Here is a 14,785-nt window from a genome sequence, read left to right as displayed (position 1 = left end):
TAAAAAGTTTCAGATTTTGGAGCATTTTGGATTTCAGGATTTGGGATGGTCAACCTGTATCATGCAAATATTCCAAAATCTGAAAAAATACAGAATCTGAATACTTCTGGTCCCAAGCATTTCTTATAAGGGATATGCAACCTGTATCTTTGATTGATTATTTATTTCCACTTCCATTTCTGTGTTTTAATTTAAACTGGTTTATTATTGTCTAGGTTTTTTTTTTCCTCTCCATATCTAATTCTTTGTGAAAATCTTCATGTACTAGCATGTTGCTTCCATTGCTGTGGATTGCTCCTAGGCTAGTAAATTAAAGTCCTTTCCATGTAGCATAGTGCTAAATGAAAGTGTCTTAATTTGTAAATGGCTTGCATTTTTGCAAAGCAATTTTTTCTTTAACTAGAATATGCAGTTCAAATTACAGAATATTACTGAGATCCAGTTGCTATAATCCTAGTGACCTTTAAAGCCAAACAGACCTTGATCTTCAATTATGAGATGAAAACTATAGGGATGCTGAATTACTATGTTGTTCTCTTTAGCTCCTTAGGAGAAATGACTTTAAAGGCTGCTTTTAGAGACTCTGATTATCTGTGACACACTTAGAAGGTCAGCCGGAATATGAGATATAAGACCCAGATATATATATAAAATGCAAGAAATAATTGTTAAGGGCTTTTAGTTCAGGGAGGTAATGAAAGTCCAAGGAAAATCAATCTATAACATGGAATGTTAAAAGTCAACGTTCTAATCATAAAGATTTCAAAAGCCTAAAAATATAAATACTTCAACAAATTCTATGTAAATTAGTGGTAGCCACATTGAGTTACTCTGGAAATTAGTTCTTTCATTTTTCCCACCTTATTTTACAAAGATGTTACTTACCTGTCATTGAAATGTATGTTCTAGACAGAATATCCCTCATTATTCCCTGGATAGTCACCGGAGGGACCATTCAGGGAAAAATTGATGTCACATAGTAGCACACCCTAACTTCACAACTAAAAAATATTTTTAAAAAATAAAATTCAAGAAATATTTTACAACCCAAAGCAGATTATATCTTAAAAAAAAAAAAAAAACAAAGATGTTAGTACTTGTCCTATTTTCCTCACTCTGCTATTCACTCTTAACAACCTAACTTAAGGAACTTAGTTACCAATATTCAGTTAATTCTTCCTGTAAGTCAAAACATCCACATTAACAATTTACCTGGCTCTTTGCTGCATTTCCAATGGCTCGAGTTCTTGATCCTAATGATATACAGGCCCTAAACCAGAAAAACAAAAAGTTTGTTCCATGGTACTTTTATATTATTGTGCTATTATTTTGCTTCTCCTTATACGAAAGTGAATTTAAAAGGAGAAATATAACCATGTATTATTTAAAAAATAGGTTATGCAAATCAAAAATTTATTTTAAAGTTTCCCCGTATAATAAAATGATGGTCAGAATAAACGTTACAATTAAAAAAAAAGTCCTAATATCTGGCAATACAATGTTGATCTCCAAAATTGTTTTCAAATTACATTGATCTATGACCCATTAAAAGAAAACTCAACCATGTTGACCAATGGATTTTCAGGGAAGGTAAACAGTTAAAAAGGCCAAATCCTGGCTTTGCCACTTAACCTTGTGGAAATTACATAACCATTAGGTGCTTCAGCTTCTTGCCTGGAAGATAGTGATAATATCTGCCCATGTGGTTATGTAAGAATTAAGAGAATGGATATAGGTAAATGCTTTGAACAATAATTGGCACATAGTAAACATTATGTAAATTATTGTATTTTAATTACATTTAAATGTAATAGCATGGAATAATAACACAGAGCAAGCACAGAATAACATCTTCATCAAAATACCATTTCATGTTATGATTCAAGAAAATGTTTCTGTGATTTCAGTTATAACTACAGAAAACTACATTCAATCAACAAATATTTATAGGCACTCCATGTATAGAAGTCACAATACCTGTCTTGGAGAATGCATAGTCTATTGAAAAAAAAAATCAATAGAATATATAGAATTATGAATAATACTAGCAAAGAAGAGAATAATTACTTCTAGATAAGAGAGGTGACTTCTTGTATTAAGACTTGAAAGGAAAGAAAACATTTAATATCTATTTGTCTTGCAGAAATAGACATTCCTGATATATAGGTATGTAAGTCTGTTCTCCATATAGTAGCCAAAGTGATCCACTTAAAAACTAAGATCATGAAACTCTGCTGTTCTCTGATTAAGAAATAATCCTCCAATGGTGCCCTATCTCACACAGTAAAAGCTTGGGTCCCCCAACAGCCAATAAAGCCTTTCATGGTCTGGTCCTTGGCTGCTCTACCCTGCAAATTCAATCTAGGCACACTGGTCTCCTTGCTATTTCTAGAATATACCAAGCACCCTTTTGCCTCAGGGCCTTTGTAAATGCTGTTCTCGCTTTCTGAAGTGTTCAGAAAATACATCCATGTGGCTGGTGCTCTCACTCCTTTCAGGTCTCTGCTCAAATGTCAGCTTATCAGAAACACCTATCCTCACCATCCTATATAAAAAACATCACTGCTCCTCCCCAACACATACCTCACACTGTTAACCCAGTTTTATTTTTCTCCATAGTATGTATTACCATCTGATACAATTCATTTAGTGACTGTATCTCAGTACCAGAAGCCAGAACGTGAACTCTATGAAGGCAAGGTAACAGGTATCCACTGCCTTGATCTGCACTATCTAATATGGTAGCCACAAGCCATGTGGTGCTAGTACAATTTAAATTAACTAGAATATTCAGCTTCTCAGGACTAGTCACATTTCAGGTGCTCAATAGCCACATGTAGGTAGCAGATATACAGAGAACTGAATATACAACAACAAATATACAACAGGAAGTTCTACTGGATAGCCCTAGCCTAGATGTTCCAGCCTAGATCTTTTTCTAGGACATAATAAAGCTACATAATGAATGGAATAATGGTTCCTAAGGTAATGCTTATTTGAGGACTAGAAGAATATAATTTGGACTCAGCCAGGGAGAAAACAAAAATAATACAACTTGGCTAGTTTCATAGGACAATTTGATACGATAGTATCAAGGCCAGATTATATAGGGTCTCAGGTGCCAGATTATAATCGTAAAATTTATTCAGTTAATGAGGATTAAATTTCAATGAGGATTCATTAAGGGTTTCTGAATAACGGAGAGGACCCTACATACTGATATATAATACAAACTGGAGAGGCAATATGCCAGAGCAGTGCTTTCCAAGGGCTGAACAAAACACTGTTCTGCTGGGGACTACTGGATTTTCAGGGAAAGCAAACAGTTAAAAAGTTAATTTAGTCAATTTAACAGATGTTTGTTAATAATTACTATATGTCTGGCACACTGTTAGTTGCTAGGGATATAATAATGAAAGAAAATATGGTTTTGGCTCTCTTGTATCTCACAATGCTATAGACTCACACAAAAGAAAGTAAACTAGGTGCTATAACAAGGTGAACATGGTGCTATAAAAGTTTGTAACAGCAAGAATTAACCTAGAGGAGGAGAGTCAGGAAAGGCTTACCCAAGGAAATAAGATTTTAAGGAAGAGTAAATGATGATGGGATAAAAGTGGTAGAGAGTTTGTTGGAGACCATATTGACTGTAGTGTTAACTGATGAGAGGAGAGCAAAAAGTTACCAGTAATCTATATCAGGATGGTGACAGCTGGGACACAAGAAGAAAGAAGAGATATTCAGGAGGAAATTTAAAGGACTTGGTGACAGACTAGATCTTCACCATCCCATATGGTAGCCACTAGCCACCAGCCATATGTGGTTATTATGCACATGAAATGTGGCTAGTCTGAACTGAGATGTGCTTACATGAAGTGTAAAATAAACTCTAGACCATGGGTGTCCAACCGTTCGAATGCTGGGACTCTTTTGTCTGTGGTGGCAGATATCACAAAAATTATGCATGGACCTTTTTTCTAGCTCATCAGCTATCTTTAGTGTTAGTGTATTTTACATGTTGCCCAAGACAATTCTTCTTCTTCCAATGGGGCCCAGGGAAGCCAAATGGTTGGACATCTGTGCTCCAGATTCTAAAAATTTAATACTAAAAAAGTAAAATATCTCAATTTAAAAATATTGATTATATATTGAGATAAAATTTTGGATATACTGATTAAACAAAATATATTAAAATTAATCTCACTTGCTTCATTTTGCCTTTTTAATTATTGGAACTTTTTTTTTTTTTTTTTTGAGACAGGGTCTTGCTTTGTCACCCAGGCTGGAGTGCAGTGGCATAATCTTGGCTCACTGTGGCCTTGACCTGCAGGGCTCAAGTGATCCTCCTTTCTCAGCCTCCTGAGCAACTGGGACTACTGGCTGATTTTTAAAATTTTTTGTACAGATGGGGTTTCACCATGTTGCCCAAGCTAGTCTCCTAGGCTCAAGTGATCCACCTGCCTTGGCCTCCCAAAGTGCTGAGATTACAGGTGTGAGCCACTGTACCTGGCTCTATTAAAATATTTAAAATTACCTATGTAGCTCATATGCTTTTACTGGACAGTGCTGGACTGGATAGTAGGAAGAGGCAAGTGACAAGAATAATGTCTAGGTTTCTAGTTGCACTCAATGAGACAATATTTTCTAAGAAAGGTTTGGGGACAGGACAGTCACAAACTCTGTTTTGAACACGGTAGGCTTGAGGTAACTTTGAGGCATCCAAGCAAATATATATTTAGAACTGAAATGTTAAAAGTGATGGTCAGATTAAAGAGGAAATGGAAGTTACTAGTCTTTAGTTGTGATTTGGTGAAAAACAGGAAAATAAGGGTACAGCAGGAATCAGTGGCTTAGATGACATCTTCACATCTCTTACAAATAACTCCTTGATTCAACATATTCTCTGCCAGAGTAAAAATTTACATATCCAATTTGGTAATGTGTGGATGTTGGCATTCCATCCTAAAACTCATCTATTAGAGAAAATATGGGTTTGCCATTTCTCAGCCTACCTTATAACCCATCTTACTTCCAATCCATTATTTGGACGCACTTTCAAATACTTCTAATTGTTCAATACTAGGCTACCATCACTTGACTACGCTGAAAATCTTATTTGTAGGTTGATTCTCAAGAGTTTAATTTTTGTTAGAACAGTAGAGCCAAATAAGATTCAGATTCAACTATCATTAAGCACTGGTTCCTTGAAATATGTTTCATACATGTATCACTTCACAAAGAAAGCTAAACAGTTACCAGTATCAGATACTCTCTGAAGTTAAAAGCAGACAACTTTTAAAGTTAAAAAATCTGTCATTTAACCAGGCTTGGAAATGACCAGTTTAAAATACATAGAAACCCATTTCATAAAGGCACCCTTCAAACTCCTTCGATTTTCTTTCAAATAATTCCAGGATGTTACAATCATTAAATAAAAAATACCTGCCAAGTATTTTCAGAAAAACCCAAATAAATTAAACACCTATTTGCTCTCAAAACTTTTATATCAGTAATAGCAAGGGAAATAGACACATTATAACACATATTAGGCTGATGTAAGAGTTCACAGAAAAAGATACAGTTTATTCAAGTGTATACAGCATAATCTATATTATACTTTGTATTGATTATTTCAACTACTATTGAGAAATGTCATTTTATGGCTAAAATAAAGGGAGGGTTTTCAATGCAGTTTAAATCTATAATATCCAATCTGCTCTTGCTATTGTGTGGTAATCTCAGATTATCAGAAAATACCACAAAATTCTAAACAATGAAGATTTCTAAATGTCCTATGTTCCTTTTAGTAGGAGAGGGGCATAAAAATCAGAAGACAAGATGCTACTTTAAGAAAGCTGTATCTGTATTTTCTCTTTAAATAGGATTTTCTTCCTCTCTCAAAAAGCTAATTTTTATAAGGCCAAGCATAATTAGGTTGGAGAAAATACATACTACCAGAAGAGATTTGTTGCCTAAAGCTCAGCACTAAGTTTGTTTGCTCCCTAATATTCTCCATTAAGATTCAATCCTCACTCTCTAAGCTTTAAAAACAGCCCTTTTCGTTTCCTTGCCAGTTCCATAAAATCACAATTACTCTTTACCCTTTGCTATCAGTGTAATCCATAGGTTTAAATCAAGGGCTGAACAAATAGTTTCAACTATGCTTGCCAAGATGTCTACAGAGCAGGATTTCTCCACCTTGGCACTACTGACATCTTGGCCCAGATAATTCTTTGTTGGGTCACTGGGGTTGTACTGTGTGCACTGTAGGATATTAGGAGTATTCCTAGCCTCCAACCACAAGATGCCAGTAGTACCTCCTCTTTCAACCTCAGTTGTGACATACCCCAAAATATCTCAGATTCTGTCAGTTATCCCCTCAGAGGCAAAATCACCTCCAGTTGCGAACCTCTGCCCTAGCACAACATTTCCCAAATAGTGTTCTATGAAACATAATTCCTCAGACGTTCAGATAAGCTTGGGAAAAACATCCCTTTCTTGGAGAATTTCAATGCTTATGAACAAATTAAGAGATCTATGAAATTCTAAGCAAAGAAAACATCTGGATATTATTTCTCAAATTATTTGGAAAAAATGTTGTCCTAGAAGGGGGAGGGGGAAGAAGCTCTCAAAAAAACTCACTGTTGCAATTTGCTTTCTAGCTTGCTACTTAAAAATAAGACTTCTAGGCACATATGATTTAGTAATAAAAAAGCTTTCAGCTTTTCATTATGGACAAAGAATTAAACATTTAACAATATATAAACAATAATAATTTAAGAGTTTTCAAATGCTTAGTAAATGTAATCATAAATAAATTAGCTTGAAGCCATTAGTAGAAACCACACAAATATTTACATAGGTAGACAGTATTTTAAAAGCTGATTAGGTATACTAGCTACATTAAATTTGATACATTAACTATTAAATTATTATATTAGATATATTATTTGAAAAACTCATATTACCTATAATTCACCTGGTTCAAACACAAATATCAATGCATAACAATGTTAAAATTCTTTTGGTTATAATTGTTTAGACCAGGAGTTTGCAAACTACCACTACCTGCAACCTATTTTTGTAAATAAAGTTTCATCACAACACAACTATACTCATTAATTTATAATGATCACATATTAAAAGACTATCAGTGCTATGTTAAACCTTTTTTTTTTCAGTGCTTAAGGAAGTCAGTTCGATGTTAAACATTTAGAAATAACCTGGCTTTTCACTCATATCAGCAAATTTGATTTAAAAAAAGCAAAGTTATTAACTGAATTTTTATATGTCGCTAGCAAAATATTAACTTGAAATGTCCAAAACAGTCACTATATCAACAGGATACTATACAGTTAGCAAAAAGAATGAGGTAAATTAGAGCCATAAGTTTGAGATGTCCACAATATTTTGAAGTGAAAAGAAAGCAATTTGCAAAATATTTAAAAAATATTTTTTAACGAAAGCAGAATGTAACGTAATTCTGCTTTCGTTAAAAAATCCCAGTTATGTACATATAATCACATACTTATATAGCTAGAAACATAAATCAAACTTTAGGAGGTGGTTGGGAAGGGATGAAGGGGGAGACTTACTTTGTGTAATTCTTCAGCATTTAAAATATTTTAAATAAAAGCTCAAATAGTAAAACATATAAAACCAACTCATGTAGTGAAAAGAATACTTAACAAAAAAAGGTAAAAGCCTCTTCTTCATCCCAAACTGCCATCACCAGAAAATGCCCATCTATTATAGTCACAGTTAACCCCTGGATTTGGCATTTTCTATGTGCTGTTATTTTTAATGCACCAAAGTGATTTCTATTTTCATGCATTTAAGAGGGGTCTCACTCATCTGAAACACAGTGTTTAAACAGCATTTTCCCATATTTCCAGATTATTCATACACTAGTAAAGAAATAGGAAAAAATAAGATAGAAAACCAGAGAACTGAATATTGAAGAATCATACAGAATTTTGATGACAAAATATTCCTAACAAAAATCTTGGAACAGTTTCATTTAAAGAAAATCCACATTCCCTATTACAAAGTATTAATTACAAACTATAAATTAAAAGCACCTCCTCCATAATTCTACCTCTGAGAAGTATCTATCCACTATTAATAGTAGTTTATTGTCTTCCACACTACTTTTTCTCCAAATGTTTACACTAATATGTTTTGTATGTATTTTTTATGAATTTTAAAAACAAAGTAAGATTTTTACATGTCCTTAACATAACTTAAAAGAATTACTGGCCGGCACGTTGGTTCGCACCTATAATCCCAGCACTTTGGGAGGCCAAGATGGGAAGATGGCTTGAGGCCAGGAGTTCGAGACTAGCCTAGGCAATATGGCAAGACCTTGTCTCTGTTGGAAAAAAATAAAATTAGTGGGGCATGGTGGCATGCACCTGTAGTCCCAGCTACTCAGGAAGCTGAGGTGGGAGGATCCTTTGAGCCCAGGAACTCAAGGCTGCAGTGAGCTATGACTGCACTACTGTACTCCAGCCTGGGCAATAGACCAAGACCCTGTGTCAAAAAATTTTTTAGGAATTATTAATGTTTTTAAAAAAGATAGTATTTCTTAAAAACTAGCTAAAATTAGATATTTATTGATGATAGAGCAAAGATGCTTTCCTGTACAATAACTGCTCAACCAGGTAATTTGTTCCTTTCATCATTAACCTAGTTACGTACATGCCATCCTTACAACAATGGATACTGGAAAGACATTTGGGTTCTAGGGTCAAAGAGGCCTGAAACAGAATCCAATTCATTGTTTTACTAATTCTTGGCCAAGTTATTTAACTTTGCTTTAGGCTTCTTACGGAAAAAAAGACAGCCAGTATGATCAAACTCACAGAATTGTGATACGTATGACAATGCTTGCTTAGCACATAGCAATCACTATTCCAATTTACCACATGCTTTAATTTGATACTTAATGACGATTCTTGGCTATCATTTTTTTCCCCATGTGTGAAACTAATCACCTTGGTATACTTAAGCCTGGGATGCAAATTCTAATCCCCACATCCAACTTAAGTGAACAATACAGACATGTACCAGGCCTTTAAAAATGTGGACACTCAGTAATTCTACTTCTAGGAATTTACTTGAAGGATCAAAAATTTAGTTACAAAGATAGTTATTGCAACACTGTTTACAAAGTATCATAAACAACCTGAATTAGTAGGGTATGGATTAAATTATCATGATTATACAGACACTACAACTGATAGTATAGAAATATGTATGTTTTACATAGAAAAAGGTTACTAAACATAGACTGGGTGCAGTGGCTCACACCTGTAATCCCAGGACTTTGGGAGGCCGAGGCGGGTGGATCACCTGAGGTCAGGAGTTCAAGACCAGCCTGGACAACATGGTGAAACCCCATCTCTACTAAAAATACAAAAATAGCTAGGCGTGGTGGCAGGTGCCTGTAATTCCAGCTACTCAGGAGGCTGAGGCAGGAGAATCGCTTGAACCCAGGAGGCAGAGGTTGCAGTGAGCTGAAAACGCACCACTGCACTCTAGCCTGGGCAACAAGAGCAAGACTACGTCTTAAAAAAAAGAAAAAGGTTACTAAACATAAAGTAAATACTTCCCCTTCCCTTTGAAAACACACACAGAAAATCATCTGGAAGAATTACAATTTTTAATTTCATCTTTTAATGTGCCAGTATTTTTTATAATGAGCACATATTATGTAATGATTTTTCAATAAGATGTTCAGAAAAATTATTTTGTCTCTTCAATTTATGCAGGTTAATTTCTCTCTCCCTCTTCAACTTATGCAGGAGATGAGAGGCTAGTATAAACACTTCAACTTTACAGAAGGTAAATCTGAATAAACAGGTTAAATTAACTTGTCTTTTGTCCCTTAATTATAGGCCAAAACTTGGTTCTTTTTCATTAAACTGTCCTTCTTCGTTTATATGGAATCTTCTCAACTATAAGCAATCAAGTATGTTAATGAAAGAAACGTAAAATGTATGAATGCTGAAAACAACTAAATTGAACATTTCTTTCCTTTTTTCATAGGATCATTTTATAATGTATTCACATTTTAGAAAATATGTCACATTACCTTGATGTAGGCAATTGGAATATGAAAAACATTTTATTTGCAAAGCTAACATTTTATTTACGTGTTATTAAATACTGTGGTGTATTAGAAAAATTAAAGATTATCTAATAGTTACAGTGCGTTTTGCATGATCGGTGTTGAACTGATGGATAAATGTCCTGAGGCCTGGAAGGGCTATGTTTTTCCTCAACAATTGGACCCACAAAGTACTACATACTGTAAGAGCACTACACTACCATGAAGTACTTTTGTTCAGAAACAACAAAAGATACACTTCTGAGGTAAATGACAGTGCCCAGCCATGGAGAGAAGAGTCGCTGATGCAAGCTAAGTGAGAATATCCTTTCACTTTAAGAACTTTCTAGTTTAGATTAGGCTCATTAAATCTAGATGTTACTATTGGCTTTCTAGCACACAAATCAGAAATATCACATTACTTCTCAGCCACACAGAACCAGCGAATATGCCTAAGTACAGGAACAAAGAGACTTTTAGAAGACTCTAGAGGCCCACTTTTTAAAGAACTCTCTAAGTCTGGCCGGCCAAGATGTTTAAAGAGTCACAGGTTCACTTACTACTAAAGAGATTTCTCAGCCTGGAAATGTAGATCGATCTTTCTTACTGTTCTGGTTTCTGATCTTTTAGGATATGGCTTTAAGGACTAAAAGAATGTCCACCCTACCTCTCAGTTTTTTTCTATAGGTTGAGAGTCACTGAAGCCAAAGATTGCTCCCATTTTTAACCCCTACTCTGCTGAAGATGGAGAGTGGAATTTCCGGTCTGTTTCTGGCGAAAGCCAGTACTTGTTGTGGCTTAACACAAAACCTTGTAGAGACGAATTCATAGACTTCACAGTTACTGTTTCGGCCTCCCACTATGCATAAAAGCCAGAAAAAGATGTAAAAAGTAGAAGAGTTCAAACATTATTGAGGATTACCTTATCTATGCCCATATATTGAAAATATAAACGTCCAAAACGTTTAAAATTTCAATAGAAGAAATGTGTACATCTAGGAAAAAAGGTATAAAACCTTCTAGAATCTTCTTTGAAAGAAATCAAAGCACAGACCGCTTTAAGTGAGCTACTGTTCAACATCTCTTTGCCATATTTTAAAGCTGTCCATAGAATAGTAAATGAAGCATTTAAAGACCATTGGACACTGACCTTGTTTTAGTATAGTTGAGGTATTATATTTTGGACCATTCAGAACGGTCAAATTAAGATGCCAAATTACCTTCCCATAAAAAGTAATATAGGTTTCATACAGTTGGTTTCCTCATAAAATTACCAGTAACAGCAGCCTATAAGCAGCAGCCAGTTTTTCATATTTCAGAATTACTTCATTATATTCCTTGCCAACAAACTTCCCAGGCCAGAGAAACAACGGAACATGTGGAAACATGTTTCCATGACATAACGCCGCTCCTCTTAAGCCTTTCATTAAGCGTTCATAATAGAATCACTCCACAGTCATGTTTATACGGGACAGCTGCCCCCGACTCCGACAATTCACTCTGCAGAAACACGCTTTTGGTCCGACCCAACCCCGCCGCATTCCAGCAACTGACGTAGTTACCAATGCACGAGGCCAGTGACTCCCATCCCGAGGCTCTCCCTATCAATGCACCATTGACCTGGCCCTGTAAACCGGATCCATTACCTGCAGTTCTCAAGGGCACTGGGTTTTGTAAGACCCCACATGCCTCACTCCCCGCCCTTAAAAAAAAAAAAAAAAAAAATGCTTTCGGGGCCAGATGAACCGGCAATTCATCTCTGACGTGTGCAGCCGAAGCTGACTTTTTACTTTTCTGAGAAAAAGCTGTCACCCGGAGGGACGGGGAAAGGAAGGAGGGCAGCTAGCGCGGGGCCGATAATCCCATGTAAATCTCGTTAGAGGCAACCGGAGATCTTTCTCGATGTTCCGGACGCCAGGGGCTGTCCCACAGCAACCTCTTTCTCGCAAGCAAAAGAGGCGTTGGGGGACAGCGGCATGAGGAGGCAGGGGACGTACGTGGGTACAGAAAAGAGAGCTGCGCAAACTAGTGCGGTCCCTCGTCCTTGAAGGAAAAGAAGCTTTGCGGGGCAAGGAAGTCCGACCGCCACCCGGCGGTCTCTAGGGACTGCGGTTGATGGGCTGCACCTGTCATCTCGGGGTTCGGCGCACATTAGGGGAAAATCCGAGGAAGCGAGCAGACAGGACAAACGTTAAGGACGGGAGAGAAAAACGTTTCTCAGGGTCGAGGTGATGCTCAGCAGAGGCACTTACGGGGTACACCTGTCGCTGTACTCATTGGCGATGGTCTCGATGCCGCCACTCCTCGCGACAGCGATGTAGCAGTTGAGAAAGCCGAGGTCAATGCCAACCACAGACATCCCGCCGCGTGATGGTCGGGCTGCTGGTACTGAACCCTTCGGTACGGGAACCGGGTCCTCTTCTGAGCTATTGCTGCTGGGATTGCGACTCCTACAAGAAGCAAACGAGTGGGGACCCCAAGTCGCTAAGCAGAAAATCTAGGGCAGGGAGTCGGAAACCCGAGGAAGGAGCAGAGGCCGTCCGCGCCGCAGCCTGCACCGCGTCCCGCCGCCTGGGTCTTTCCCTATTGCGGTTCGGCCGCCTCCAACCGGCGGTTACTGGGACCTGCGCCTGCGCGCTCGGCGGCCTGGGAGGCGCGCGAGCCTCTGCTCCGCGCGGGAGCCAGCTCCCGACCCGGACTTCGGCCGCTTCCGTCAGCACTCGGGCAACGGCTGCTCAAGGAGCTGCGGGTTCGAGAAAGATCTGGAAAATGGAGGCTGCTGAGCCATCCGGGGGCGGGAGAAGCGGGAAGGCGGGGCGGGGAGGATCGGGGAAAGGAGGAGGCGAGGCAGATTGGCTCGCTGGCCCTCGCGCGGCAGCAGGACGTCAGGCGGTCGGGTTAGGTGAGAGGCAGGCGACCGGCCGGCCCGGGGCTTTGCAAACGTGTTTTGAGGCACATTTTTGGGTTGTTTTGGCAACCGGAGACGTGCTTGTCACGGCGGCAGGATGCTGCTCTGGCTGGCGGGCGCCGCCCCCTCACCCCCTGCCCTCAGAAGGGCTGGCCCGCAGGCCTCGCCTCCCCGAAGGGCCCATGTGCCGCCCGGCGCACTGCCCCTGTGGCTCGAGGCCCGCCGTGCCCGGCTCTGTGAGGTGGCGCGCATTGTCCGGCGTCCGCTGCTCAGCCCTGCCCAGCCCCGGGGGAGCTGCCGAGCCTGGGACAGACTCTTGTGCGAAAGCGGGATGAGCACATTTTAGGCTTTTTTCTTTTTTCCTCAGCAGGATTTGAAATATCAAAAGTCAAACTTCTGTCAAGAAATAAGATCACACTGACAACTTTCCCTCCACGTACCTTTCCTCACACCATTCTAAAAGATGCTGGCCCCGCGGCTGACCCTTGTCTCTGGAAACCAGTTTTACAGGAAAGTGACCTTAATTAAGTGTGCGACTCACACCAGCCAAGTCTGCTTTAGCCTCCAGCCGCTGCCCTGTGGTCCTCAAAAAAGAGCCCAGTGTGGTCCAGCGCCCTCCCTCTTGGTTTGATCGACATGTGTTGCCTGTCTGTAATTAACCAAGTTTTATGTTACACTTACGAAATTTGGCTGCCCTGTTGCTTTTCGTTCACTTTTACGTGTGTGCCCTGTTCCTTCTCTCTCAGTCCTTGGTCTGTTCTCCGTTCCTCCCCGTCCTCTTCATCTAGTCAGTCTCTCTTCCTTCTCATCCAGTTCTTTGTGTGTTTTCCTGTTCCATTTTGGTTGCCATCTTGAAATAGGCGTGTTTTTTTTTTTTTGTTTTACTAGATTCTTTAGTATTCTGATTATCCCTAGTTGTCCACTTCTTTAAAGACTTAGATTTTTTACTATTAATAATGTTGCTACAGCAGCAGCAGCAGCAGCAAGGGTGGCTATAGTTCCTGCTGTTGTTAGAATGAACGTGAAATCCATTTTCAAGGGCAATACTGAGGCAACTGGATTGTACAATATTGCTTGGGCTCTGGTCTCTACATTGAAGAAATCAATCAGGCCTCTCTTCCCTTCATGAGCACTCAGGAGACGTGGAGCGCATGGGCTAAGCTGCGTTCTGAGACACCGCATAACTCGGCGTCCCAGCGGGCAGCGCGTGAGCAGAACAGGATTTGGGCGTTGCCCTGCGACTGAACCCTGGGCCCCGGTCCTGCTGGGCGCCCGTGACTTCCACCAGTTCTCCTCACACACCTCTTCTGACATCAGCCACCACTGTCTAGATTTATTCCAGAATATCCTGAAATGCTCCTAGTACAATTAATTTATCTAATTCCATTAGTTTATCCATGTTGTCTATACAACTTGAGGGTGTAAGAATGTTTTTTTTTCCTATTAAAAATACCACTTAAAATATCAAAGTAAAAAGAAAGTTGAGGCCAAGAGCAAAGTGGTGTTATCATCACGTTCCTTACAATTACTGGCAGGACATGAGAGTACCCAGTGGTTAAAACCATGACGGGCTTTGGGGTCACACAGATTTGGGTTGTAGTACCAGGCTTGCCTAACTTACTACCTGTATAAACTTTGGCAAGTTATTTAACGCTCCAAGCCACAGGTTCAGTCTGTTAAAATGAGGACAAATATGCTTACTGGGATGTCTTTATGATTAAATAATGTGAGCCCTGCATCAGTCCCTGGCACCAAACGGTCAATAA

The 14,785-nt window shown here is 38.9% G+C and overlaps 1 protein-coding gene across 3 annotated transcripts in view; it reads right to left on the bottom strand.

Moving 5' to 3' along the window:
- HSPA4L (heat shock protein family A (Hsp70) member 4 like) overlaps positions 1-14,145 on the bottom strand; it is a 52,912-nt gene extending 38,767 nt beyond the window's left edge. For 2 of the 3 annotated variants that reach the window (XM_055275873.2, XM_055275875.2), the window contains exons 1-2: positions 12,364-13,180; positions 1,213-1,270 (exon numbers count right to left, since the gene is read on the bottom strand). In XM_055275873.2, coding sequence (XP_055131848.1) covers positions 1,213-1,270; positions 12,364-12,470 — 165 coding nt within the window. In that variant the 5' untranslated portion in view covers positions 12,471-13,180. Of the gene's footprint in view, positions 1-1,212; positions 1,271-12,363; positions 13,181-13,700 lie in introns of those variants that run through there. The other variant, XM_055275874.2, reaches the window with a different exon arrangement.
- Positions 14,146-14,785: the final 640 nt, after the last annotated feature.

This window comes from Symphalangus syndactylus, chromosome 4 (assembly GCF_028878055.3).
Source record: "Symphalangus syndactylus isolate Jambi chromosome 4, NHGRI_mSymSyn1-v2.1_pri, whole genome shotgun sequence".
In the NCBI taxonomy this organism is placed as follows: domain Eukaryota; kingdom Metazoa; phylum Chordata; class Mammalia; order Primates; family Hylobatidae; genus Symphalangus; species Symphalangus syndactylus.
Note: the sequence above shows the minus strand (reverse complement) of the source record. Positions and strands in the feature narration are given on the sequence as shown.